Raw genomic sequence first — 26321 nt, 5'->3', positions numbered from 1 at the left:
CAAACGCGCCGTGGTTATGTTAGTGCGGCATTAGGGAAGGCAGTGCTTGGAAACGGCACTTCCGGCTTCCGAACATCACAACACTACTTCTGTGACCAGGGAAAGTGCAGAACAATGCCGGAGGATCTCGGAGCGACATTGTCGGAGCGAAAACCGTGTTTAACAGGGTAGTCCTTGCATTTTAATGGTACTTTCTTCGCGTTTTAGGGGCGAAGCTCCTTATGCCGTCGGTCTGTCCATCCTCCGTTTGTTTGTTTGTAGTAGCCACCTATAGATCGTGAAGTGCTCACTAGATGGCGTTGGTGGCGCTCTCTCCACACACACACACACACACACACACACACACACACACACACACACACACACACACACACACACACACACACACACACACACACACATATATATATATATATATATATATGTATATATATATATATATAGAGAGAGAGAGAGAGAGAGAAGAGACACAACTAAGCGGTTGTCTTAATTTTATTTGCCAACGGTTTCGACCGGAGGACCGGTCTTCGTCAGGGCTTATGAGCAAATACAGCGCTATACGAGCATCCAAAATCGTCGTGGGCACTCTTAGTTGAAGGAAGGAAAGAGAGGAAATAATAAAACAGTCAAGTTGTCAGCGGTGACGTATAGTGTGTCAAACAGTTCCTCTCGGCTCATTCGCTAGAGCAAGCAAAGAAGAGAATGGGGAAACGGGAAGCAAGCGCCGTTTCGGCGGAGTAGAGCAGGTGCCGTAGAATGGGAGGAGGAAGGAAAAAAAAATTGAGATGGCAGAAGCGCAACAAAACGCAGAGCGCGGCTTCCGCGGCGCGCCGTTGAAGGTCGTGGGGAGCATTGTTGCTTTGCTTGCGTGGCAGCAATTACTTGCTGCGAGGGGTGCATCCGTGGCAGAGTAAGCCCGATCCCGCGCCTTTTGCGGTCACTTAAAGAGGGAAAAAAAAAAAAGAAAGAAGGGGGGGGGGGGGGGTCGGTGTTCTTTTGACGCTTACCCGCTGCGTGTGTGTGGGGCACAGATTGTGCATGCGCACGAGGCCCCTTGTGAACTACACGTTAATCCTCGTGTCTGTGTCGAAGTGGCGGCGTGAGTACAAGAATCCTGCCCTGTTAGCGCGGCTCTCCGAGGCGCCTGTGGTTGAAAAATGTAGTGCGGGTCAGCCTATCCCATTTAAAAAATGAATTAATAAGTTAAGCAAACTGGTTAAAATATAGAAAGAAAGGAAGAAAATGAGAATAAAACGAATAAAACGTTGAAAAATATAATAATAAAAAGGCAAAGGTAAGATGTGGGAAAGGTATACATTGAATACTGAAAAGTCGGAAAAAAATAAAACATACAAAAACACATGTCAACAAAATTGCACAAAAGTACAGAATATGCAAAGGTTTCCGGTTGGTCCGCTCCCCCAGATACTTGTTCGATACCATTTTAGCATACATGACGAGTTACAACTGTCAGGATTCCTTTTCCCGTCTACTAACTTTTGCATGACCGACGAAACGAGAGGTTCCCCATGTTTTCATTTATGCCGTGTGTCACTGTTTCAAATTTGTGGATGAAATAGGACTCTCGTTGTTCCCGTTCACGAGTGCTGCGGAAGCCTGACTGCAGGAGGGTGACGCGTATTTTGTCAAATGAGTGTTCTGGCGAACTCAGATGTTTAGAGAAAGGGAGATCTGGCAGAGTACGCGCGTGAGCTCTGTGGTTATTCAGACGTAGTCTAAACGCCGTCCCAGTCTGGCCTATATACTGCTGGCCACAGACATCGCAATGTAGCATATATACAACATCCTGACTGTCACAATTTAGAGGTCCCTTAATGTTGAATGTGAAGACAGAGGACGAAGCCTTGGCAACACAGGTTGTGGTCATATGTTTGCAGACCTGGCAGCGCTGTTTTCCACATGGCCTGCAACCCGATTCCCTGTTTTCAGACTCGGTCGTCTTAGCTCTTACTAGGATGTCCTTTATATTCCTTCCGCGGCGGTAGACCACTCGCGGCGGCTCCGTGAAAACTGAGGACAGGCGCGTACTCTGCTGTATAATGTTAAAATGTTTAGAGAGAATGTTGTTGAGGTGCGGTAGTGTGGACGAGTACGTGAGAACAAGGTTCGTTTGGTTTTTTGAGTGGCATTGTTTCGAGCCCGAAAAAATTTCGTTTCTATCTAAACTCCTCGCCCGGCTTATAGCATCATCGATGATACTCTCTGGGTAGTCCTTTGCCGCAAGGGCCGTTTTAAGATCCTCGGCATGACCTTCGAAATCTGACACGTCCGAACGAATTCGGCGGTATCGATGGGCTTGTGAGTATGGTATGGCTGTTTTGCAATGACGTGGATGGCTACTCTTAAAGTGAAGGTATTGATGGCGATCCGTTGGTTTTTTGTATAGATTTGTATGGATGCGATTCTCATTAATTTTAACAGTGACATCAAGAAAGTTTATGGTTGGTTTCGAGTAGCTGTGTGTAAAAGATATTGAAGGATGTGTTGAATTGAAATCATCTATGAACGAAAGGAGACTTTCCTCTCCGTGGTGCCAAATAATGAATACATCGTCTAAGAACCTTTTGTAGACGACAGGCTTCAATGTTCTGGTTGCAAGAAAAGGTTCTTCAATAGATGCCATAAAAATATTCGCGTAATTAGGAGCCATCTTTGTACCCATTGCTGTACCGTTTATCTGGAGAAAATGTTTATTATCAAATTCGAAGTTATTGTGGCTAAGTACCAACCTCAGAAGTGTCGACAGCGTGTCCTCGTCTAAGCATAAAGCCTGTTTCACATGCGAGCGACCGAGCGGCGGGGCCCGCGGCGATCGAGCGGCAGCAGGACGCTCGGACGCGGCTTCGTTTCACATGCACCGCTTTTGCGCGGCGCGCGCCTCTGCGAAGCGCAGTGATGATTGTGGGAAGCGCCCGTTATCCGCGGGTTTCCTTTCTCCGGGCTCGCTTGTTTTGGTGCGCTTAGGTTGCAAGTTTCACCAGCCTTCTACTTCGGTGATCGATTTTCACGCGCCTAGACCTTGAATGATGAAAATGTGCAGTGTATCAGAGTGCAATTAAACAACTTCAGTAGTCACGTTTATTTCTGTTCCAGCTTTCTTTTTTTACCACGCAAGTCATGTTGCACGCACATACACTTGGCCATGAAAAAGCAAAAGAAAGAATTGGCTTTTGTGTTTTTAAGCTTTCACGGGGCTTTCGGTGGCTTTTGCTCTCGAATGCCGCGAGGCGTTGGTGCGCCGTATGGGCCGGCAACCAGATGCAAGCGGCCCAGTCGACGATATTGTGTGTTTGTGAAGGAGCTCGTCCCTCTTTTTGCCCATGGGCATTCCAGTAAAGAGGCGGCGGCACTTGTCGTCATCGGGGTCCGTGACCATTCAAAAAAAGAAAACAGCAAACTTTTCGAACATGCTGGGCCAGAGTGGTAAACAAGAAAAAACAGCAGCATGTGCTGCGAGCTATAAGTGCGGAGTGCCGTAGGGTCCCCCTGACCGGACCTATGTTGGTGCCACGATTCGATAAAAATGCAAAAGAACAAAATGACACGTGCAAACGATTTGTCTGCTTTAACGGAAGCGCCGTAGAGGACAACAAACGGAAAAGAACGGCACTTCTACACTGCCAGCTCGTTGCTGCGGATGTCGTCTGCTAGCAAACCGAGTTCCTCCCGGCGCGGCGCTTTTACAATCCCGATTTGGTATAATAACATAGATTTAATCAATGTAGATAAGGTATTAGGCCAACATGAAACAAGGAAGTTTTTTTTTTTTTTTTTTTCCTTCGAGCCTGGTGGCAGACATGTCACCGCCCCGTTTTAAAGGGGACGCTCATAGCATCCATCCATCCATCCAACTCCAGCCGGCGACTGCAGCGCCGCGGCGCGGTCACGGCGTGAACTATCACAAGAGCGCAAGCTAGGTGCTTTTTCTGACGACCGCACGCGGCCTAGGCACCAAAATGCACGAACGTCCCTAGCCGTTTCAGTCCCTAAAGTCACTATACACGTCACGGCAGCTTTTTTTTCTGTTTTTGTTTTTCCATCTGAAGCCCGTTTGAAGGCGAGACAAGTCAGGGCGAAAACCGAAAGCACGCGGTAGATCATAGTAATCATAGGTAGATGTTGTCCCGTGTTGTGTGGAAGAGAAATCCTCGGATATCAACATTCCTTTCTCCGTGGAACATACGAACGTCGGAAAAGAGCTCGGTCGCTGTCGGGCCCGTCATCATTCGATGTTGTTTCGTGTGAGGAGGTGTTCGCCATTTGTTACGCGTCCATCTGCCATGCACACGAGCATGCGGTCATTTCGATGACAAAGCCGGTATGCTTCTTGTTTTGTGAACTTTCGTTGCTATGAGATAACCAGTCGGTGTCGTTATGCCCTGTATTGAGGCTTCTTTTTGCAGCGTGCAAACGACTGCAAACGGCAAGCGACTGCATCGGCAGCTTCCAGTTGTTTACGGACGAGTAATGTACTGTACATACATGCCAATTATGTAAGTAAATTATGTTAGAGTGTTCTGCGGCAAACACGATCCGCAATCGTTTCCTTGCCGTTCAGCAGACTGTAGTGTGGCAACAGGCTGTAGCCGCAGACGGGTTATTGCGTCGCTGCTTCCAATCATTTGTGCTTGGTCGGTTAATTCGCCTGGAAAGCCAGTGCGAATGCATTGTGCGCTGTTTTGTTGAACTCCCATCATTAAAAGCAAACTGGTATGTACCTTGATCACCGTGTAGATTCTTGTTTTCATCGTTTTCTCTTTCCCATTTAACAGCAAGAACGCGCGCAATGTTCAAATCGCCAAGACAGAACGAGACATCGTCAATACTTCCTTTTGGGCAGGTTGGTTCATTGTTGACGAGTAACCGCGCGAACACACCCACTAGGGCAGTGGTTCTGAACTGGGTGTCCACGGACCCCAACGGGTCCGCGACACTCATCAAAAAAAATGCCCCCACCTCCCCGAAGGGAATCGTGAGGAAATGCGAATGCATTTCTTGCGCCGAGAGTACAAGGCGCAGTAATTTTAATGGCGTAAATTAATGACGAGACGAGGATTTGTACCTTAACCATTTATTACACATTCATCAGCACCTGTTTGTGTTGTCATTGTACCTGACGGCCATAATCTCAGCCTTGTGGTCGCCGTTGGCGTTTCACAGCGGCGTCTCGAGCACACATTTCGAGAGACGCCCAGCCAGCGGACGGGAGAGTGGGGCGCAGGGAGGAGAGAGAGCGAACGGCGAGAGAAGGAGCGGCGAAGCACTGCACCTAGGGCTGTGCGAATAGTGAATTTCGGAACCGAATCGAATACGAATCGAATAGTGATGACACCGAATCGAATACGAATACTAATCGAATACTCTTCGAATAGTTTTCGAATAGTAAGACAACCATTCTCAAAACGGTACTAGAACTACACAACATTTTTTTTTAAAGAAATATTCACAAACTTTCACCAAGGAGCATTACGCTTACTTTTAACAGACTCAAAATACCACAGTTATGAAAACTGAGGTAAGCTCGTACGCAGCAGCGACCCAGCCTTCGAAATATTTTGTAACTGCAGGTTGAAATATAGCAGTGACGGCAGATACTTTGTCGCCTGCTTTTAAATAAAACTGAGACATAATATCTAAACAATTTTGAACCGAACGCCATCCATACAGCTAAGGCGGTAATGAAACATGAACCTGCCATCGCAACATGGTCCTCGGCACTGAAGGCATGTAGATATCGGTGTTGAAAGCTGTATCTGCAAGAACAATTTACGCAAACACAACCCTTGCATCTATTGCTATTCATAAAGCTGAATGCAGGTGCACCTTCAGTTATTACAAGATGAAGTCAGGAACTGATTAATACGATGCAGCTGCAGCATAGTAAAAACTGAGTGAGTGTGGAGCTTTCAATAAAAAAAAAAAAACGCCTTCATCTGGTATTCAATATAGCGTCGGTAGTTTCCTAAAAGCTTGGGCTGCATGCATACTCGTAATTTAGCGATTAAAAGAAGAAAAATGGCCTTTAACTGTTCCAAAATTTCATTGTTTTGGGATCCTCCCGTCGGCGCTAATTATTCGAAAACTATTCGAAAAATATTCGGTATTTCGAGTATGTACTATTCGATTCGAGTACCGAATCGAATAGTATGCTATTCGATTCGTTATTCGAAAGTTTCGAATATTCGCACACCCCTAACTGCACCCAATGCCACCTAGAAGAGCGGTGCGGAGCCGGCGCGCGCCCGCGCAAACCGCGGTGAGGAGGCGGAGCGCGCGCAGTCACGTGAGGTGTGACGTCGCTGCGCCGTTGCTACAGACGCTCCTCTCCTTTCCTCGCGCCGTTGCTATGGGACGGCGGATTCAGGGTCGCTTATAAAGTGCATTCGCACTTAAAAAAACTTTTTGGAGGCTGACTATTCCCTGCGACAGCGGCCCCTTTTCATTTGTGGTATGCTTCGCCGCGTAAAACTCCTGCACTGCGGCAAAGCTAACCTATAATTCCACTTCTCTATGAGATGGCTTCAAAGCTTCTGTTGCAGTTGTCTTCGGCATATGTGCGCGAGCACACTTTCTCTAGCTTTCAATATTTGAAGAACAAACATTGTTAAAAAAGAGGTTGAAGGTGGCTGCAGACAGCACAGCTTGTTAACAAGCTGTTGACATCGAATCGGCGTGGCACATTACTCTGACCATGCTTTGCCAGGGAGAAATAAAAGCCACCTGTTTCAGCTGCATGTTGTGTTAATTTATTACTCTGACCCTTTGTCTCTCACTGCAAGGGGTTCCCAGATCATCCACAGCTGAGAACCACTGCACTAGAGACGACACGGACACACTAGTGCTGACCAACAACTGGATTAAAGGAGCCCTGGAACGCCTTTTCATCTGCGAACTGCAGCGCTGTAGTGCGTGTAATGCTGAATACTGAGGTGAATGCAAAAAGAATGATCGAAATCAGTGCATTCCATAGTTCGAGAAGAAGCAATGAAAACTACACGCTTAATTTGTGTCGCAGGGCCCCTTTGATGGCAGAATGACACACCTTATATATGCCAGAGTGAAGCATGGGAAAAAAAAGAGGGATACAAAACAAGGTTTAACACACAAAAACATTATTTTTATTTTCCTTTGAGATCCAAGATGTAACAGCCGCATCCAGAAGATGAAACTCAGCATTAAAGAGGGCAAGAGATGGGGCTAGTGCACTTATCAAATGCCTTAATATGATAGGCTTCTAAACTGATACGTGCAGTGCTGCCTTCACTCCTATCGCAAACCGTCGACCCTTTAAACCGGGCCACACATTTTGCTGACATGAGCAACTAAACGTGCGTACTTGTAATCTACCTTTTGCAATTTTGTGCGTGTTCCCCCAAATGGTGATTGACAAAGCGCCCAGTTCCGCCAACGTAGAACATCCCACATGACATGGGAATGCAATACGGCACTCCTGTGGAACACTTGACCAACAGCGTTTTGTGGTTCTTCCAGCATCCACATTTACTGGTGTTGCAAATGCATGGCCACAGCTTTCCCACCTTATTGGGAGTAGACAAAACAAATGGTGACACCGTGCCTACTTCCCATCTTCTTAAGATAGTGGGAAACTATATGAACATATTGTACAACCTCTGGCCTAAGGGTCTTCCGGTGATGCTTCGTGGTTGCGCATCCTGTTCCACGTTTCAATTTTTAGCGGAGGGTTTCAGGAAGAGCAGTCAAGACTGAGTTGGGGAACCCTGCAGCCGAAAGACTGCATATGTGGTTCTCAAAATTGGGCACCATTTGATGTGGGCACGATTTTTTAGAGCAGATTCCAGGCACATCAAAGCTGTAGCTCTCTAATTTGTCTTAAAATGTGCTGAATCAAAGGGAAGCAATCCCTTCTTAGCCCTCGGGTAGTAGCCCCAGCAAGCATGTCCTTCGCAGAATATCTTAAGGTCTAAAAACCGTAAAACCGAACGTCATCGAAGTTCATGGGTAAAATGCAACCCAAGTACTTGTGAGCTAAAAACAGATGAAACTTCACCTACTGTACAGGGGTAGGTGAAGTTGGTAGTTGCTGCCCGAGTACAGAGCACCAACTCATCTGAGAGAGTTGCTATGCAATTGGCACCCACTACGTAATTGCATGTACAATTTCCATGTAGCACCACTCTGTATGACAGGTGTTGTAAAGAAACAATTGTGTTGAATGAGCGATAGATAAATAAGATTTGTTTTTTTTTTTATCTAAATGCAGTGTCCCTGAAATTTTGAACCATGTGTTAGTATAGTGATTCTAACAGAATGTTGTCCATTGTCACAGGGATCTCTTGGAGGCAGATAAAGTTATACAAACATAATAGCAGTCCTATATGCACTCTTGCTTCATGAATTACTTTGGTAAATAAATATGCTTTCTGTGTATACCTGTATGTACTTCCAGGAGCTGCTGCACTGTGTGCCATTTATTTAAGCCTGTGTTCAGTACTAGCATTGAGAAGTGAATGTTTACGCACACTTGGACACCATTGTGTGTTTCAATGGTTACATGTCTATGCATAGAGTCAGTGTTCCTACAACTAGTATATCAATAAATGGACAAGAGTTCAGTTGCCCACAAAGTAAGTGCATTGCAGACCATTTTGCCACATGCCTTGTGGAAAGTTATCAAGTCTCACAGAGCGAATTATTACCGCACCAGAACGTAGCATTCATTGAAATTTCGCACCTCACCCACTACATACAAATTTACCCTGTCACTTGAGCATGAGTCATGCAGTTGCGATATAAAAGTGCATCAACAATACGCCCGCATACAGCACCAGGCAGTGCCACAATACAAAACTGTCGTGGCTTAGCTTATTTAATGGTTAGGGAAAAAGGGGGAGTCAGTGAAATATGACAATTAAGTCACCTAGGAAATGATTTTCTCAAAGTCTGAAAGCAAATTCAATGCAGTATAGCTGGCATACTGAAGTACACATCTCAGAATATGGCTACTTGATAAAGAAAATGCAGTCAGTCCACAATGCCTGTTGCAAACAAACATATTTGATACAGGAAGTGACATTAGATGAAATATGGTGCACTATGGCATTCCCAAAAGCTGTTCCTGTGTATTATATTACATGGCCACCTGACATGCACTTTCCTGTGCGTCTGCGAGAGGAGTGCTTAAAAAGCAGCTAATCTCTCATCCAATAGCCCTTAAAGACCCTGGAGAAAAATGTGTAAATGTTACCATTGGCATTGTATCCCATTATCAAGTAAGAAATGCAAAAATGTTGGACTGGTCAATCCTAATGCGGGTCATTCTGTCTTCAGCAACAGTTCACAAACATTGCATTTGGGAGCATGACCTATTAATGCTTCAGAATCTAGCACAGGACACAACACAAAGGCAGACTAAAATAACACGATTGCCACAGTCTTGCTCAGTGTTTGTATTGCATCCTGCACTAGATGCTGCAATGGCACGTCCTTATTCAAACCTCCACCGTGGTTAAACCAACAGAATGCCCAGACACACAAAAATGGATAAATATGGTTAGTCTGGGTGTATGTGTAACGAAGTAGTACATCGGTGCTAAATATTGTAAATATTGCACTTAGATGAGTTATAACCACTACGGAAGGCTCCAGCACACGGTAAAATAGAACGCCAGCACATTTCACTAAAATTATCTATTTGTAAATAACTTGCTTTGAAGCACCGTAAACGAAGTACTAGTACTGCGCCGGAATAATTTAGGGCTTTAGGCAAGCATTAATGTGGCTGTGCAAAGTTGCAATATTCCAGAGCAGAAGATAGAAGTGCCAAGGCCGCGCAACTGCCTCGGTCCTTTTACTAATGCAACCTTTGAGAAAAAAAAATTGGCCGCGTATCTGCGTGCTTCGCTGCAAATGTCGTCTAAAGACGATAGAAGAGGCGCTGCGTGAGATATGGACACCATCTGGCAATACGTCGGGAAACACGAGTGCTGTGTTGCGGGCTGGTAGTCCCGGCGCAGCGGCACGCGAAGACCGGCGGTGACCAACGCGACCGGTGGGGACGCCGGCCAGCAGCGCTCCTCACGCCGCCAGCGATTCAAAAGTGCTCGTGTGACACCTGTCCCTGCTGCACGGTCCAAAGTAATCCGTAACAAATACCGCCACTCAAATTGCAACCATACTGCAATCAGTCCTGATCGCACTTAAAAGCGACCACACAGCAGCAAGTACCCGTCGTCAGTGCGCATTCAACACTACCACTTGCACGAAACAGCCAACACTCACGTATCATCACATTCGCAGGACGCGCCAATATTACAAAAATACAAACTGGCGCACAACACACACAGCGCAACCATGGCGTTAACAATCGCTCCCCGCTCCAGCCACTGCTAGGGACTAAAATGGCTAGGGACGTTCGCGCATTTTAGTGCCTAGGCCACGCGCGGTCGTCAAAAAAGCCCCTAGCCCTGCGCTGCTCATAATAGTTCGTGCCGGTACGCGCCGCGGCGTTGCAGTCGCCGGCTGGAGTTGGTCGGGATTGTAAAAGCGCCCCGGCGCGCGCGCGCCCGTTCCTCAACTCCACCCCTGCAGTCACGTGCTCCGCACGTCAGTGCTCTCCCATTGGTTGATCATTGGTTGACCTTGGGCAGACGCGCTGCCGCTGCTGCCGCTAGCGAATTTTTCCAACTCCGGCGATCTCGGTCGCTGGCGTTGCGAGCGTCCACTGGTCGCTCTAGAAAACCTGTTTTTGGGCTTCCGCGACGGCAGCCGCTCCGCTCTTGGAGCAAAATCGCTGCATGTGAAACAGGCTTAAGTGTGTACTAGCGTTCTTGAAAGCTTGCACCGTTGCAACAATGCCATCTGACTGTGGAATGTTTGTGTAAAGTGACACTACATCCCAGGCACGTAGCCAGGACTTTTTTTCGGGGGGGGGCCCAAGGCCTAATTGTTCGAAAGAAAGTCTTTCCGTGGCAAAAATAAAACAAAAGTTGCCCGCGAATGTAGAAGGCCGGAAAAATTTCGGGGGGGGGGGGGGGGGGGGCCGGGCCCCCCGGGCCCCCCCCGCCCTTGCCTACGTGCCTGCTACATCCATTGTCACAAGGATGCTATCCGCAGGAACCTCGAGTCCGGTGATTTCGCGGAGAAAGTGGTTCGTGTCCTTAATGTAAGAGGGGATAGTTGGAACTATGTCCTTATGATAAAGTCTAGCGCGCCTTGACATTCTTTCTGTCACCGTGGCCGTTGCTTGAGACAATAGGACGGCCGGGGTGGTTGGCTTTGTGGATTTTGGGGAGCAGATAAAAACGGCCTGGGCCAGGTTGAATCGGTCGCATTGCTTTGAGCATATCGGCCGTGATCTTTCCGTTCTTATGGAGCGAGTTTAGTTCGCGGTTTATTTCTGATTGGAATAATTTAGTGCCATCGGAAGGAACGGGCGCGGTGTCTTCTATTCGACCCCGCCCTTCACGAGATGCCGCCTTGGAGGGTCCCTTTGCCGCTGACGGCCTTCACCCCAGCTTCGAAGGCGTGGCGGACTGCTGGCGCGCCCAAACCGAGGCCTGCCTCACCACTAGGACCGCCGCTGGGCACCCGCTGGTTTCACAGCCGGCAGGAACGGTGCCCTGGCCGGTGCCGGCTCTCCGGTGCCTGGCGAAAACATGGCACCCGCGGACTCTTCCTCATCGCGCACTCCCGGCCACCGGTCCCGAGGCCCGTCATTGCCCCAACATCGCCGACGACGACGTACAACCTCCGGAGCTATTCTGAAAGCCGCCCGACGACCAGCGCAGCCGAAAGTAAACTGACTGCCGAATAATTCAGGTATGGTCCGTTCCCCCAAACTGCGCTCCCGCCCATTCAGAAAATTAGGAAGTTAATTGAAAAACGGTGAAGTACGATCTCCACTATTCGACGCTGACTGCATATTTAAATTCTAATTCGGTACCGAAGTGCTTGTCTCTGAAACTAATCCAGCAATGACAACATTAAATCGAGAAAGAACAAGCGCAGTGGGAGAAAACACTTCAAGATGCATCGCTGCAGCTCATGAAAATAATTATTCAGCACAGTGAACGCAAATCTCTCGAAATTAAGAGGCTGAGCTTTCAATGAGGCGTCAGGCCGATCTCAGCGAGGAGGACCTTAATGAATTGGTGGAATATGAAAATCAAAAAGCAGCAATGACAACAGAGCGCAAGCGTCGCAAACTAGAACGGGATGGGGTAACTGAGACAATCACTACTACACATGCAACTATACCGGCGACACCGATAAGGGACAACCAGAACGTAAAAACAGCTCTTCCAAGTGTGATTAATTTTTCTTCTGGACAGTTATCTGCGTCCGAAATAAGCCTCCTTTCAAAGGGTCTTACATTCTGTCCGGCAAGTGGCAAATTTAATGAATTTCAGTTATATCAGGATTTGGATAATTTTGCCAGAAACCTTCGCCTACGGGAGTACTTTCACGATCATAAACCGAGCCGAACAGCATTCCTCGGTTCATCAGAAAAACTGGTCGCCGCCTGAGCAGCGGGACAAACACCTAGATATGTATATCTCGGCCGTACAAAAGGACATCATAGCGGCTTGCTCAAAAGCAAAACGGTATCGAAACAATCTCACCTCGGAAGAGCGAAAGTCACTGGAGTGCCTGGGCCGTCGAGCGGATCTGGTTAATTAAGCCTGCAGATAAGGGTGGCGCAGTAGTAATACTAGATAAAGCTGACTACCTGAGAGAAGGTTACCGGCAACTTGAGGACAAGAACTTCTATGCGGAACTTGATGAGGACCCCACTAAATTATTCCAATCAGAAATAAACCGCGAACTAAACTCGCTCCATAAGAACGGAAAGATCACGGCCGATATGCTCAAAGCAATGCGACCGATTCAACCTGGCCCAGGCCGTTTTTATCTGCTCCCCAAAATCCACAAAGCCAACCACCCCGGCCGTCCTATTGTCTCAAGCAACGGCACGGTGACAGAAAGAATGTCAAGCGCGCTAGACTTTATCATTAAGGACATAGTTCCAACTATCCCCTCTTACATTAAGGACACGAACCACTTTCTCCGCGAAATCACCGGACTCGAGGTTCCTGCGGATAGCATCCTTGTGACAATGGATGTAGTGTCACTTTACACAAACATTCCACAGTCAGATGGCATTGTTGCAACGGTGCAAGCTTTCAAGAACGCTAGTACACACTTATGCTTAGATGAGGACACGCTGTCGACACTTCTGAGGTTGGTACTTAGCCACAATAACTTCGAATTTGATAATAAACATTTTCTCCAGATAAACGGTACAGCAATGGGTACAAAGATGGCTCCTAATTACGCGAATATTTTTATGGCATCTATTGAAGAACCTTTTCTTGCAACCAGAACATTGAAGCCTGTCGTCTACAAAAGGTTCTTAGACGATGTATTCATTATTTGGCACCACGGAGAGGAAAGTCTCCTTTCGTTCATAGATGATTTCAATTCAACACATCCTTCAATATCTTTTACACACAGCTACTCGAAATCAACCATAAACTTTCTTGATGTCACTGTTAAAATTAATGAGAATCGCATCCATACAAATCTATACAAAAAACCAACGGATCGCCATCAATACCTTCACTTTAAGAGGTAGCCATCCACGTCATTGCAAAACAGCCATACCATACTCACAAGCCCATCGATACCGCCGAATTCGTTCGGACGTGTCAGATTTCGAAGGTCATGCCGAGGATCTTAAAACGGCCCTTGTGGCAAAGGACTACCCAGAGAGTATCATCGATGATGCTATAAGCCGGGCGAGGAGTTTAGATAGAAACGAAATTTTGTCGGGCTCGAAACAATGCCACTCAAAAAACCAAACGAACCTTGTCCTCACGTACTCGTCCACACTACCGCACCTCAACAACATTCTCTCTAAACATTTTAACATTATACAGCAGAGTACGCGCCTGTCCTCAGTTTTCACGGAGCCGCCGCGAGTGGTCTACCGCCGCGGAAGGAATATAAAGGACATCCTAGTAAGAGCTAAGACGACCGAGTCTGAAAACAGGGAATCGGGTTGCAGGCCATGTGGAAAACAGCGCTGCCAGGTCTGCAAACATATGACCACAACCTGTGTTGCCAAGGCTTCGTCCTCTGACTTCACATTCAAAATTAAGGGACCTCTAAATTGTGACAGTCAGAATGTTGTATATATGCTACATTGCGATGTCTGTGACCAGCAGTATATAGGCCAGACTGGGACGGCGTTTAGACTACGTCTGAATAACCACAGAGCTCACGCGCGTACTCTGCCAGATCTCCCTTTCTCTAAACATCTGAGTTTGCCAGAACACTCATTCGACAAAATACGCGTCACCCTCCTGCAGTCAGGCTTCCGCAGCACTCGTGAACGGGAACAACGAGAGTCCTATTTCATCCACAAATTTGAAACAGTGACACACGGCATAAATGAAAACATGGGGAACCTCTCGTTTCGTCGGTCATGCAAAAGTTAGTAGACGGGAAAAGGAATCCTGACAGTTGTAACTCGTCATGTATGCTAAAATGGTATCGAACAAGTATCTGGGGGAGCGGACCAACCGGAAACCTTTGCATATTCTGTACTTTTGTGCAATTTTGTTGACATGTGCTTTTGTATGTTTTATTTTTTTTCCGACTTTTCAGTATTCAATGTATACCTTTCCCACATCTTACCTTTGCCTTTTTATTATTATATTTTTCAACGTTTTATTCGTTTTATTCTCATTTTCTTCCTTTCTTTCTATATTTTAACCAGTTTGCTTAACTTATTAATTCATTTTTTAAATGGGATAGGCTGACCCGCACTACATTTTTCAACCACAGGCGCCTCGGAGAGCCGCGCTAACAGGGCAGGATTCTTGTACTCACGCCGCCACTTCGACACAGACACGAGGATTAACGTGTAGTTCACAAGGGGCCTCGTGCGCATGCACAATCTGTGCCCCCACACACACGCAACGGGTAAGCGTCAAAAGAACACCGACCCCCCCCCCCCTTCTTTTTTTTTTCCCCTCTTTAAGTGACCGCAAAAGGCGCGGGATCGGGCTTACTCTGCCACGGATGCACCCCTCGCAGCAAGTAATTGCTGCCACGCAAGCAAAGCAACAATGCTCCCCACGACCTTCGACGGCGCGCCGCGGAAGCCGCGCTCTGCGTTTTGTTGCGCTTCTGCCATCTCAATTTTTTTTTCCTTCCTCCTCCCATTCTACGGCACCTGCTCTACTCCGCCGAAACGGCGCTTGTTTCCCGTTCCCCATTCTCTTCTTTGCTTGCTCTACGAATGAGCCGAGAGGAACTGTTTGACACACTATACGTCACGCTGACAAACTTGACTGTTTTATTATTTCCTCTCTTCCTTCCTTCAACTAAGAGTGCCCACGACGATTTGGATGCTCGTATAGCGCTGTATTTGCTCATAAGCCCTGACGAAGACCGGTCCTCCGGTCGAAACCGTTGGCAAATAAAATTAAGACAACCGCTTAGTTGTGTCTCTTCTCTTCCCAAGTACGTTTGGCCCATTGGAAAAGCTTCTTCACACACACACACACACATATATATATATATATATATATATATATAATATATATATATATATATATATATATATCTATATATATATATATATATATATATTATATATATATATATATATATATATATATATATATATATAATATCGCTAGATGGTGCTAGTTTTAGTATAGTTCCAAAGGAACCAAAGGAATTGGTTGTGGAAGGCGGAAACTAAGAGGCTAGAAGAAGAGGTAGAAGAAGCCAGAAGGAATGTAGATAATATGGCTGAAAGCAAACTGCTTTCGTTGGAACTTTGCATGACCACGTATACGGTGTGGAACGGGACCCCATACTTACTGCGGTGGACGTTCTCTGTCTTACCGAGACGTGGAACGCCAAAAGACCGTATATCAAAGGATACGTTCCAGTCGTGTGCATCGATGATGCAGAGCGTCCTGCAGGTGGTGTGGCCGTATACGTCAAACAAACAGAAAAGGCACAAGATCTGAAACAACTACCAACGACACAGAGCCACAACGGTGAATATGCTTCCATCGATTTTGATGGATGCATCATCATGACCATGTACCTTGCACCCAATTTGTCGAGTGGGAATATGAAGACATTCATTGACACGGCATTGTGTAATTATGACAAGTACAAGAATAGACCATTTGTGTTAGTTGGTGGCCTGAATGTCGATATTACCGAAAAGAACTATGAGTGGTTAATACAACATATGGCAGCCAAATATGCTCTCACGTGCACGTCCTTTGATCATATGAAACCAACGAGCATCCGAGGGACGTGTATAGACCTGGTATTTTCAAATTTCTAATTGCAACCCGTACAGGAACCGCTATCCCTTCCTTTCACGGGCCATAAAGCCGTGATAATGAAGGGACAACGCAAGCCAAGCATAATCTAATTAAGAAAAATAAAAGTTTGACGTTTGTAATATACACAGTGTTTCTCACTCTTTATATGATGATTGATGGGGCGTTACACGGAAGATTCACGGTTTACCGATGATTCTCTCCGGAGCTTCGCCCCACTCATCATCATTCACCACGTGGATATGCTGTGATTTTTTTTTTTTGTGCCGTCGTGGAGTCGTGCATGTGCGACGTCTTGTCTTTGCACACGTCGTTCTTCGCACTGTCATCTTACTGTCATCGCGATGACGTCGTAATTTCATTCCGCCTACTCGTTTTCTTAGCACCTTTAAGGGGTCATGAACAATTTTTCCAAGTAGTCGTCGAATGACCTACGCATCGGGGTTTGTTGCCTCACGAATCGGTTGCCGCAAGAATTTCTCGCACCAATCAAGGACGAGTTGAGTTACGGGGGTTTGTCGCGCGCTGTACGCGCTTTCTCCCTTCTCCTCATAGAGCTTCCTACAATACTTACTAGAGGGAACTCTGGCGCTAGTCTCTATGGGAGCTGCACCGCATGGCGCTTCAGCCAGCATGGGAATGATGGGCATTACACGGATTTGTCTAAACTTCGTTCTTTCGGCTCCGTTTCGCTCCGCGTCGCCAGCATCCGCTTTGTCGCAAAATGAAGTTCAGCAAAAGTCAGCAGCTCCACTTCACCATTTTAATCTTTTTAGGCTCACCAATTCAATCTGGTCACAAGGGTCACAACGTTCTATTCTTCTATCCGAAAGCAACGCCAAAACACAGCAATAAACAAAGCCACAAGTGCGTTCGAAGCCGTAAGCGCGAAGAGTAGGCAAATCCGTATACTACCCATCATTCCCATGGTGGCTAAACGATCGCAACGCCAGAGTTCCCTCTAGGTAACTGTAGGAAACTCTATGCTTCTCCCGTCACGGTGAGTGCGCAGGAAGCTACACAGGGAGGGATGGAACAAGGGAAAGAAGTCACACCAGCCGCATCGTGACCTTGAGCGCGCGTGATGAAACGCGATGGTTCTCTCCCGTTGCGATTCCTGTGCGCCAGTGTGGTTCACTGTGTAATGTTAGCAGGGGAGCACAGGACCGGCACGCGGCGGCACCCCATGGCAATAAGCGCATCTGATGGAAACCTACTCATGATTTATGCCGGCTATTGGCCAATAGTATGTTATCTGTTGTTCGACGTCAAACAGCAGGCCCATGCGGCTCCGAAGAAAGTGAGCACCGGCCTCTGTACGAAAAGGGGCGCCTGAGAAAACGGCAATTTTACGCTCCGCTTGCCAACACTCCTGACGCGCACGATTGCAAGATTTGGACGAGATGTTCATATCAGTGTCTGTTATCCGCAGGATTTTTTTTTTTATCGCCAAGCCCGAGGGACGGTTCATGGTTCCTTCAGTGAAGGTAGTCTGAACCACCCCTACGGAGCTTGTTTGCCCAAGGATCTCAAAACCTGACGTAAACGTAGATTGTTCTGCACTTTTCCAGCCGTGCAATGGCACTTTTTTATGAGCATTGAGTCAGTGTCGATTCAACATACCAGGCGCCTTGTTAAGCATAACTTGAGCAATGAATTGCGACTTAATGCCGAGGGATACGCCAAAGATTGATCGATTGATCATACATTCAGACGTACTGTGTGTTTTCGTAAAAAGATATCAGTTTCGCTTAAGGGTGAAGCAATGAATGCGATAGCAACAAATTGTAGTGCTCTGCGAAGAAAGGCTTGCAGCTAACTCTTCTGCATCTGATCACGCGTAACTCTACAAAGCTGTTCTTTAAATGAATACCGCCGCTCCATGGATAGAAGCGGTTTTTTTGCAGTCTGTCGCCTCAACGGGAAGCGGCGAGAGCGATAGCCGGTTCGTTTCAGCTATGCTTCAGCCGCGTTCGTCGTCAGCGCTCGCGAGCTTTTACTCGCGGGTAGAACATGCGATGCGCGTGGTGATGCCATCGATTTGGACTTTATAGGGAAAGTGACGGCGACGGCGACGACAACGCCAACGTCAACGGCGGCGGCAAAAACCCGTCGAGAGTGTCCATATAATTGATATCGTAATAAAAAAGAAGAAAAGTCAAATCGTTGGGTGAAAGCACATGTACTAGCAAGTTTAATATATTCTGCAATTGCACGAGAGAGCCAAAAAAAAAAAAACAATCTTTTGCCATTTCTAACGGAACCAGGCTCACCGAACAACATCCCGTGTAACGTAACAGTGTCTAGTAATACACTCAGTACATTGAAGTCAAGTAGATCAACTTTGAGCCCACTCATAGGGTGCAAAATAAGAGAATCGGCAACCTTAATTCGCGTATGATGTACACCGGGTTTGTAGATGTAACGAACGAAGCCAAACATGGGTACTGCTTCAATTTGTGTATCCCCAGGGCCTCGCCGGACAGGTGATGGGCCACTTCTTGTACTTGTCCGATGCGAAGTACTCCTTCACGTTTGGTAGCTCTTCGAATCTCCTCAAGTAGTCGACGAGCGGCGCATACTTTGCCAGTGCTTCCGGTTTGAACTCGCGATGCCAGTCGAGGCCTTCGTAGAGCACGAAGTCGACGTACGTCAGCCTGTCTCCCAAGGCCCATTCGCGGGAGGCCAGGTGCCTGGACCACGGATCGAGCATGTCCTTGATGTTCTCGGCGTACGAACTGAGGCCCTCCCGGTAGCGAGGCTGCGGTCTCGCCGCGAAGTTCAGGATGAGAACCAGGTCTCTGGCCTGCTGCTCCAGGACGTCCAGCTCGACCATCTCCTTGTCGTTCCTGTGGTCAGGATGACCCATGCAGAAAAACAGAGGAGACAGAGAGAGAAAAACAAGACACTGAAACGGTGTACATATAGAGTCACGGGTAAAAGAAAACATACCTTCGCTCTCTTCCATCTCCATACGTTACACATACGGTGGCGGAAATGTATTGGGAAAGAACAAAAACCAAATAGCATGGAAGTCAACGTAGTCAAGGTATTGGCCAATATAAAGATTAATCTTTGTGGCTCGCACGTCACTAGGCCTTTACAAAGGCTACGCTCATAGCACCCATACATCCATTTATCCACCAGGAAAGAATGGTCACCCACTAGTTTGTATTTAGACACAAAATAAATCCACACGGACTTATTCTGTGATTTATTTTTGGAGAAACAAAGCTTAGCAGTTTAAAATTTCGTCCTGCGCGGTCCGGGATTGTCGTTGTAGTACCTTGCTACAACACGACGTGTAGTAATTATTTTCTCTTTCATATACCTAAACTTGGAAAACTGGTTTTCCATTACTATAGTCGGATACAACTTTAGAAGTCCGCGGCATTTTCTCCTCAAAGGCAGATGCATACATGCCTGCACCAATGCGCGCACTATACACTGATGTCAATAGCTGGACCGCCGGTGACTCCGCCTTGGAGAACATTGCCGAGTGAATGCGCGGGACTATTTCTTTAGTCGCGGAGCTGACCGCCTGCCGCGCTTCGGTCATGAGGGCGGGGCCTCTCTGGACTTCTTAAGTTGTATCCGCCTATAGTCTAGAAGCAAGCGAAATCGATTGGCTCCTTACTTTGCGGTCAGGCCATGCTTTCGGCCAAGGTAGCGCAGTATGGCCAAAGTTTGGGTCAGTCTGACGTCGTCATCGATGTAGTAGGGCAGATTAGGAAACCGCAGTCCCAGCGTGTACTTTTCCTTAAGCCATTCCCCGCGGCCGCAGTCGGGCGGCGGTCCGAACTTGAACCGCTTGTCCGTGAAATCGACGCCCTTGTAGACGAGCAGGTTTCGAATAGGCTGCGCCAGGCCTCGCGTGTCCCAGTAGCCAAGAACAGGGGCCATGATTATGGCGTTTAGCTTGAAAGATATAACGGGGAAATGTTACCGACAGGAAAAGCATTTAATTAGATGTCTGTATATAACCTGTATATAACCTTAGCCTGAGCTAACACTGCCAGGGTTACACAAACATATATAACAACAAAAGAAAACGATGGACGGTGTAGCAGCCGCAGCCGTAGCGCGCATAATTCGAAGTTTCTTTTTTTCCTTTTTTTTATCGATATGACGTGCGGGGATGTTGGCGCACAAAGAAGGCACCGTTTACTCCTTAGCATTTCAATGTATCGAACGTACAACTCACAACTTTCTCACAATAACACAAGGTTGTGGGTTTGGTTCCGAAGCTGTCTTTTCATGTGCTATCATTTCCTTTTTCCTCATAATTATTACACTTTAATTAAATAACTGAAATTAACACTCACTATATGCTTTGCTTGGATTCATTTTTTGCTGACTTCATGTGGTTTATTTATTGAGTAATCTCTTCAAGATTTCACTGCAATATGTCATTATCCGAAGAGATGGTTCGATCAACAACAGCTGCCAGGAAGCATTTCGACACTGTATGTAGTCTTAATGAGGAGCTCGTCAACGTAGGTTAACAAAAGTGGTGCCAGAACAAATGCACCGAGTTAACTAAAGGGACCCACTAGCGCAACTCGAAACTACAATCCCTGTAAGCGTGTGCTGTGGACAATTGGAGGGAAAGAATTTAATTCAGTTCAGGTTCATATCGACGTATGCGGTCGCTTTGCGTTTAGAAAAATAATTTATTTCAAACAGAACCTAAAATCGTTGCAGAATCTGGAAAATGCAGTACATAATAAGTCAGGTTTCAACGATCCGTAACAAGTACAGTAAAAGCTCGTTAATTCGAAATTCGTTCGTTCGGAAATTCGGATAATTCGGACGTGTTCTCTGGTCTCGACCAGCATATCCATTGTTCAATCGCATCAAACTATCGTTGATTCGGTCATATTTGGCCGCAATTCGTTTAATTCGGACGATTCTCGGCAAAGTATTGAAGGACTCTGATTCTCGGGGCGCGCCAAGAACGAAGCGCCGCAAATGTGCGACGCAAAGGAGCGAAAAGGGCGTTCGCGGACAGCCGAAACAGCCGAGGGCTTTCAGAAAGACGTGGTCGCCATCCACAATCACGTTGTTGGTACGTAATAAGGTATGGGTTGAGAGCACGTTTCGGCTTAAGACACGGGGTATTGAGCCGCGTTCACATTGGAAACGAAGTCGCAAATGACGAAAATTGCGGCTTTTGCACTGCTCTTATGCAAAATAATTACTGGATTTACGTATTCCTCAAGAAAATGAAAGTGCATTGATGAAGCAAGCATTTGTTAATTGTTTTCTTGATACTTTCTATAATTCGGCATTCGATTAATTCGGGACAGTTTTTCCTGTCCCGTGAAATCCGAATAAACTAGCTTTTACTGTAACTTCAGCAAGTACCTTGTAAAATGGAGCAGCTGGCTTTCACAAGGTAAAGTATTTCTAACGCTACTTTGATAAGAATAAATAAGAAATTAAACTAAAGAAGCTCGCAGGAAGTGTGAGTGTATAAAATTCTAATTTTTCCATATGTTTGTATAATAGCTTTACTGCGACTATAGTTTGCCACTCGTAATCGCGCACATAAGCACATGAGTTCGCAATATGTAATATTCTTCTATCTGCTTCGCAGGGAAATAATGGGAGCGTTCATATGCGCTAATGTGAACCCAATTATGCAGCAAGCGTGAAACGCTGCGAGTGCTACAGAAACATTGCATGTGATTGCTATAATTTCCGCCAGATCGAGCATGCGAAACGACTGCCTTCTCTGATATAGAAAACAGAACCAGCAATTATTAAGGCGAAAGCCTAAATGCCTCATCAAATGCGAAAAATTGACCGGCGTCGGCGTCAACAAGCGCGATGCAAAAATCATCACGTGATTGCGCCGCCATACGGCTTCACATAACGACAAAGTCTGTGACGTCATCACGACGTCACTATGATGCCACATAACGTGGCGTCACACAATAACGTCATCATGTGCATCGTCGCTTGGTCAAAGGTGGGCTGATTACGGCGGCAGTGCAAATCCAGGTTAGGATCAACGCTCCCTCTTGCATAGTTTAGTTTCCTATTACGCATTGGATAACGTTTTGTTTTATTTTGTATACACCTACGTAGAAAATCTTTTCATGCGGATATAAATAACAATATCTGTCTAGGGACCCCTTCCACAACTCACGTTGAGCTTTGGGGTCCCAAGTGTATAAATATGACGCACTGTACTCGATTTTGTTGTGAATAATAAACAGATTGATTGATTGATTGATTGATTGATTTAGAAAGCTTGGTGCAAAACTCCTTTTGTTGCAGAAAGCAAGAAAAAATTGAGGCGGCTTCGCACTAGTAGCGCCAAGCCTGCAGGAAGTGCGGAGCTGGGCAGCCTTCTTTGTTTCTCTCCAGTTTTCTCTTTCTTTCCTCACCTCTTTCTTTGTTTTTCTCTTTTTCCGCTTTTTTCTGTCTTTTTTTCCGTGTTTATTTCGATTTATTTCTACTTTGCTTGATATTTTTTCCCTTTCTTTCTCTCTCTTTCTATTTCTCGCTTGCTTCCTCTTTTTTTCTATTTTTATACGTGCTTTTGCCTGCGTTACGCCAAGCGACGGCAGCATACGACAGCCCAGGCCCTTAAAGTGCTCCGCACTTTTCATCATCATCAAGGCGCTCGAAGAACAAGAGGAAGAGGACTTAGCTCGAGCGCGCGCTCAGTATGCTACAGATGGCTATGCTATACGTGGTTTTGCCAGCGTTACGCAAAGCTACATATACGACAGCCCGGGCCCCTAAAGTGCTCCGCACTTAAAAGAAGTAGAAGATGGAGTTCGCCATCGACTCGTCTTAGGCGACTGCTCAAGGGACACTGCGAGTTTTAGTGTTTGTCTTGAAAAGCGTCTCTAACAGCGATCACGCGTTCTCGGCGAGGGAAATGACAAAGAACAGTGGTTAGAGGCGCTGTCTTAGAAAACCTATTTGTCTGACGGTGTATACTTGTGGCTACGGCATGTGATGACACGATGCGACGAATAAGCTAATAGTTATGGCAGTCAGGCCAACGAAGCACTTTCAAGACGACCGACAGTCAGAGCTCCTGTGAATCAGCATCTACCAAGAGAGACAATTCGATTCCATTTTCGATCTTTTATGGAATTCACCCCATCAGCCCTGTGTCACAAGCGGACTTAGTCGCGCCGAGTCAACCCTGCTGTATAGAGTAAGAACACGACCGGCTTACACTCCTGCCTGGTTTTCATAGTAAGGGACACCCATTCTCCATTGGGCACTGAGTTTAAGAAAACTGACGGTACACATCACTACATCTGGTCCTGCAAGCGCTTTTGCTCCGAAAGAGAAAGGCTAATCGACAATATGAAGAAAAGAGGGTTTCCCCGCGGATGCTGTGAAGACATTGGGTTTCTGGAAGGCGTACGGATGATTCGTAATGAAGTGGCTTAGTCGCGCCGAGTCAACCCTGCTGTATAGAGTAAGAACACGACCGGCCTACACTCCTGGCTGGTTGTTTATAGTAAGGGACGCCCCTTCTCCGTTGTGCACTGAGTGCAAGGAAACTGGCGGTATACATCACTACATCTGGTCCTGCAAGCGCTTTTGCTCCGAAAGAGAAAGGCTAATCGACAATAAGAAGAAAAAGAGGGTTTTCCCGCGGATGCTGTGAAGACCTTGTGTTTCCGGAAGGCGTGCGGATTATTCGCAATGAAGTGGCTGCTATTCTTTTACGCTTTCTACGAGAGACCGGTTTAAGTGACACATGGTGAGACATACTACGTGGAAAGTGTCGCTCAGGCGGAGCAACTGCCGGCCAGGTCTACCAGGCTAACCCTCGCCTGTGGAAATATCATCACCCCCACCATCACCACCACCGCCTGTATGAGTTTGGCTGACACAAGACAGCGGTAAACTGACGCTACCTAAGAGAACACTTCGTCTTTAGGCATAGAAGCAATTCGGTAACGCTTATGGATACAAACTAAGAGAGAATCGTATTGGCGAGAGGCTTAACACCCGAACGCTATGAATATGTTACCGGTTTCACTTACCTGTACAGAGCTGGGAAGTACTTTTTTGCGGGCACTATTTGTGCCCGTCGGCCCGAAGAACAACGCCGCTACGGTGAAAGGCCAGGATATAGCTGAAAGCTCAGTGCGACAGCATATTCGCTCGACCTGCAGCCGCAAGGCTTTCTGGGATATTGCGCTGTTGTTGTCGCGAGGCGCTATCAAAAAAGAACATACAAAAGCAAGTCAGACCTAAAAATGTCCGTGCCGCGCAATCTCGGAGAACTCACGCATACGCAGGTCAGCGCTCCACTATCGCGGCGATATCACTTTCCGACGGTGACCCTCAGTTAAGTTGCCCTAGTTCTTATCTCTCTCATTGTCCGGACCCCGGAAGAATACTGGTAACTTTCCCGTGTAAAGTGAAGGCATACAAGTGGTCGTTTGATTTAAGTGAAGTGCAAAGTCGCGTGCTTTAGTTTGAAGGGACACTGCGGTCGCCACACTAAATCGGCTCATAGGTTGAAAAAAAGATTACAGATAAGTCCCTTACGCATTCACCTAAGACGACGAGAAGGCGAAAGCCGTCTTCTTTTCTTTCTCAGTCGATGTATTAATCCTCTCGCGCCCCCTTCCGACAGCTTTCTGCACCTAACGTGGTTTTTCACTGCCTTCAAGATCGGATGCACTGCAAGCTTTCTGCATCTCACCCGGTTTTGTACTGCCTCCGTGATCAGCCCACCTTTGGTCAAACGACGACGTCATGTGATGACGTCATCACGTGACGGCACGTGGTGTAACGTCATAGAGTAACGCCATGAGGACGATGGTGACGTCATCTCATGATGACGATTTTTTGCATTACTCGTGTTGTATTACCCGCTGACGCCGCGAGACGCTGACGGTCAATATTCGCGTTTGATGAGGCTTCTAAGGCCTTCGCTTAATACTTCCTTTTTTGAGAACTCTACCGTCGTTAATTCTACCAGTGAGAGGTTCATTGGCAGAAGAAGTGACAGTCAAAGTCTTAATTTTGAATTTCGCGCACAAAACTTGACAACTAAAGGTCAGTGTGACTAGAGAAACTTCTGTTGCCTACTTTTTTTTGGTACTTTAGCCTGATTGGCTCGATAGACTTTTCCGAATCTTGCCATGTTTAGGCTCTGACCAGAAATCAATTTAAAGGGGTCATGAACCACTTTTCCAAGTAATGATCTAATGGCATCAGTATCGGAGTGTACTGCCTCCCGAATCGATTGCCGCAAAAATTTCTCGAATCCGTCAAGAATCAGCGGAGTTACGGGGGTTTGGCGCACGCTCCCAGCGCTTTCTCTCTTTTCTCGTGCCGACGAGCGCACTGGAAGCTAGACAGGGAGGGATGGCATGGGGGAAAGAAGTTACGCCAGCGCGCGTCATGAAAAACGATCGCTCTCCCGCTGTGATTCGCTTGCGCGAGTGCGGCTACCGTGTACTGAGGAGTGCGGCGCCGGCAAGTGGCGGCACCCCGCGGCAAGAAGCGCATCTGATCCGAACGCCGCTCTCGATTTACGTCGGCTATCGGCCAATAAGCATGCTATGTCTCTTGCGACGTACAGCGGACAGACGCCCCGCCCACCGACGAGAGTGAGAACCGGCCTCTGTTTGAAAAGAGGGTGCCTGGGGAAACGGCAACTTCGCGCTCCGCTTGTGGCCATTACGCGGAGCACATGACTGTAATATTTGGCAGAGCAGTTCATAGCCGTGTCAGCTTTCCGCAGGATGTGTTTTTTCAATCAGCCCAAGGGGTGCTTCATGACCCCTTTAATACATCTTTACCGCTAATAAAGTATGTAGGTCATAGTAAACACCGTCAAAATCTACGGCTGCACAGCTACTTGGTGCGCGAAATACAAGGCGGCGTGCCCATCCGTATTTTCGCCTCTTCTTGCGACGAGAGTGGCGCCTTCGGCATTGGCGAAGGCCA

General features: G+C 46.9%; 2 protein-coding genes across 2 annotated transcripts in view; both read right to left on the bottom strand.

Moving 5' to 3' along the window:
* The window catches only part of LOC119390090 (glutathione S-transferase Mu 2), a 302300-nt gene that overhangs the window by 165722 nt on the left and 110257 nt on the right, over positions 1-26321 (bottom strand). The gene's annotated exons all lie outside the window — the stretch shown is intronic.
* Positions 18823-20294, bottom strand: LOC119390094 (glutathione S-transferase). The gene is made up of 2 exons (XM_037657636.2): positions 20014-20294; positions 18823-19225 (listed from the first exon to the last, which is right to left on the bottom strand). Exons 1-2 carry the CDS (start codon positions 20277-20279, stop codon positions 18829-18831), a joined length of 663 nt encoding a protein of 220 aa, XP_037513564.1. The 5' UTR covers positions 20280-20294; the 3' UTR covers positions 18823-18828.

Source organism: Rhipicephalus sanguineus, chromosome 4 (assembly GCF_013339695.2).
Source record: "Rhipicephalus sanguineus isolate Rsan-2018 chromosome 4, BIME_Rsan_1.4, whole genome shotgun sequence".
NCBI lineage: Eukaryota > Metazoa > Arthropoda > Arachnida > Ixodida > Ixodidae > Rhipicephalus > Rhipicephalus sanguineus.
The sequence above is the reverse complement of the archived record's forward strand: the minus strand, read 5'-3'. Positions and strand labels throughout refer to the sequence as shown.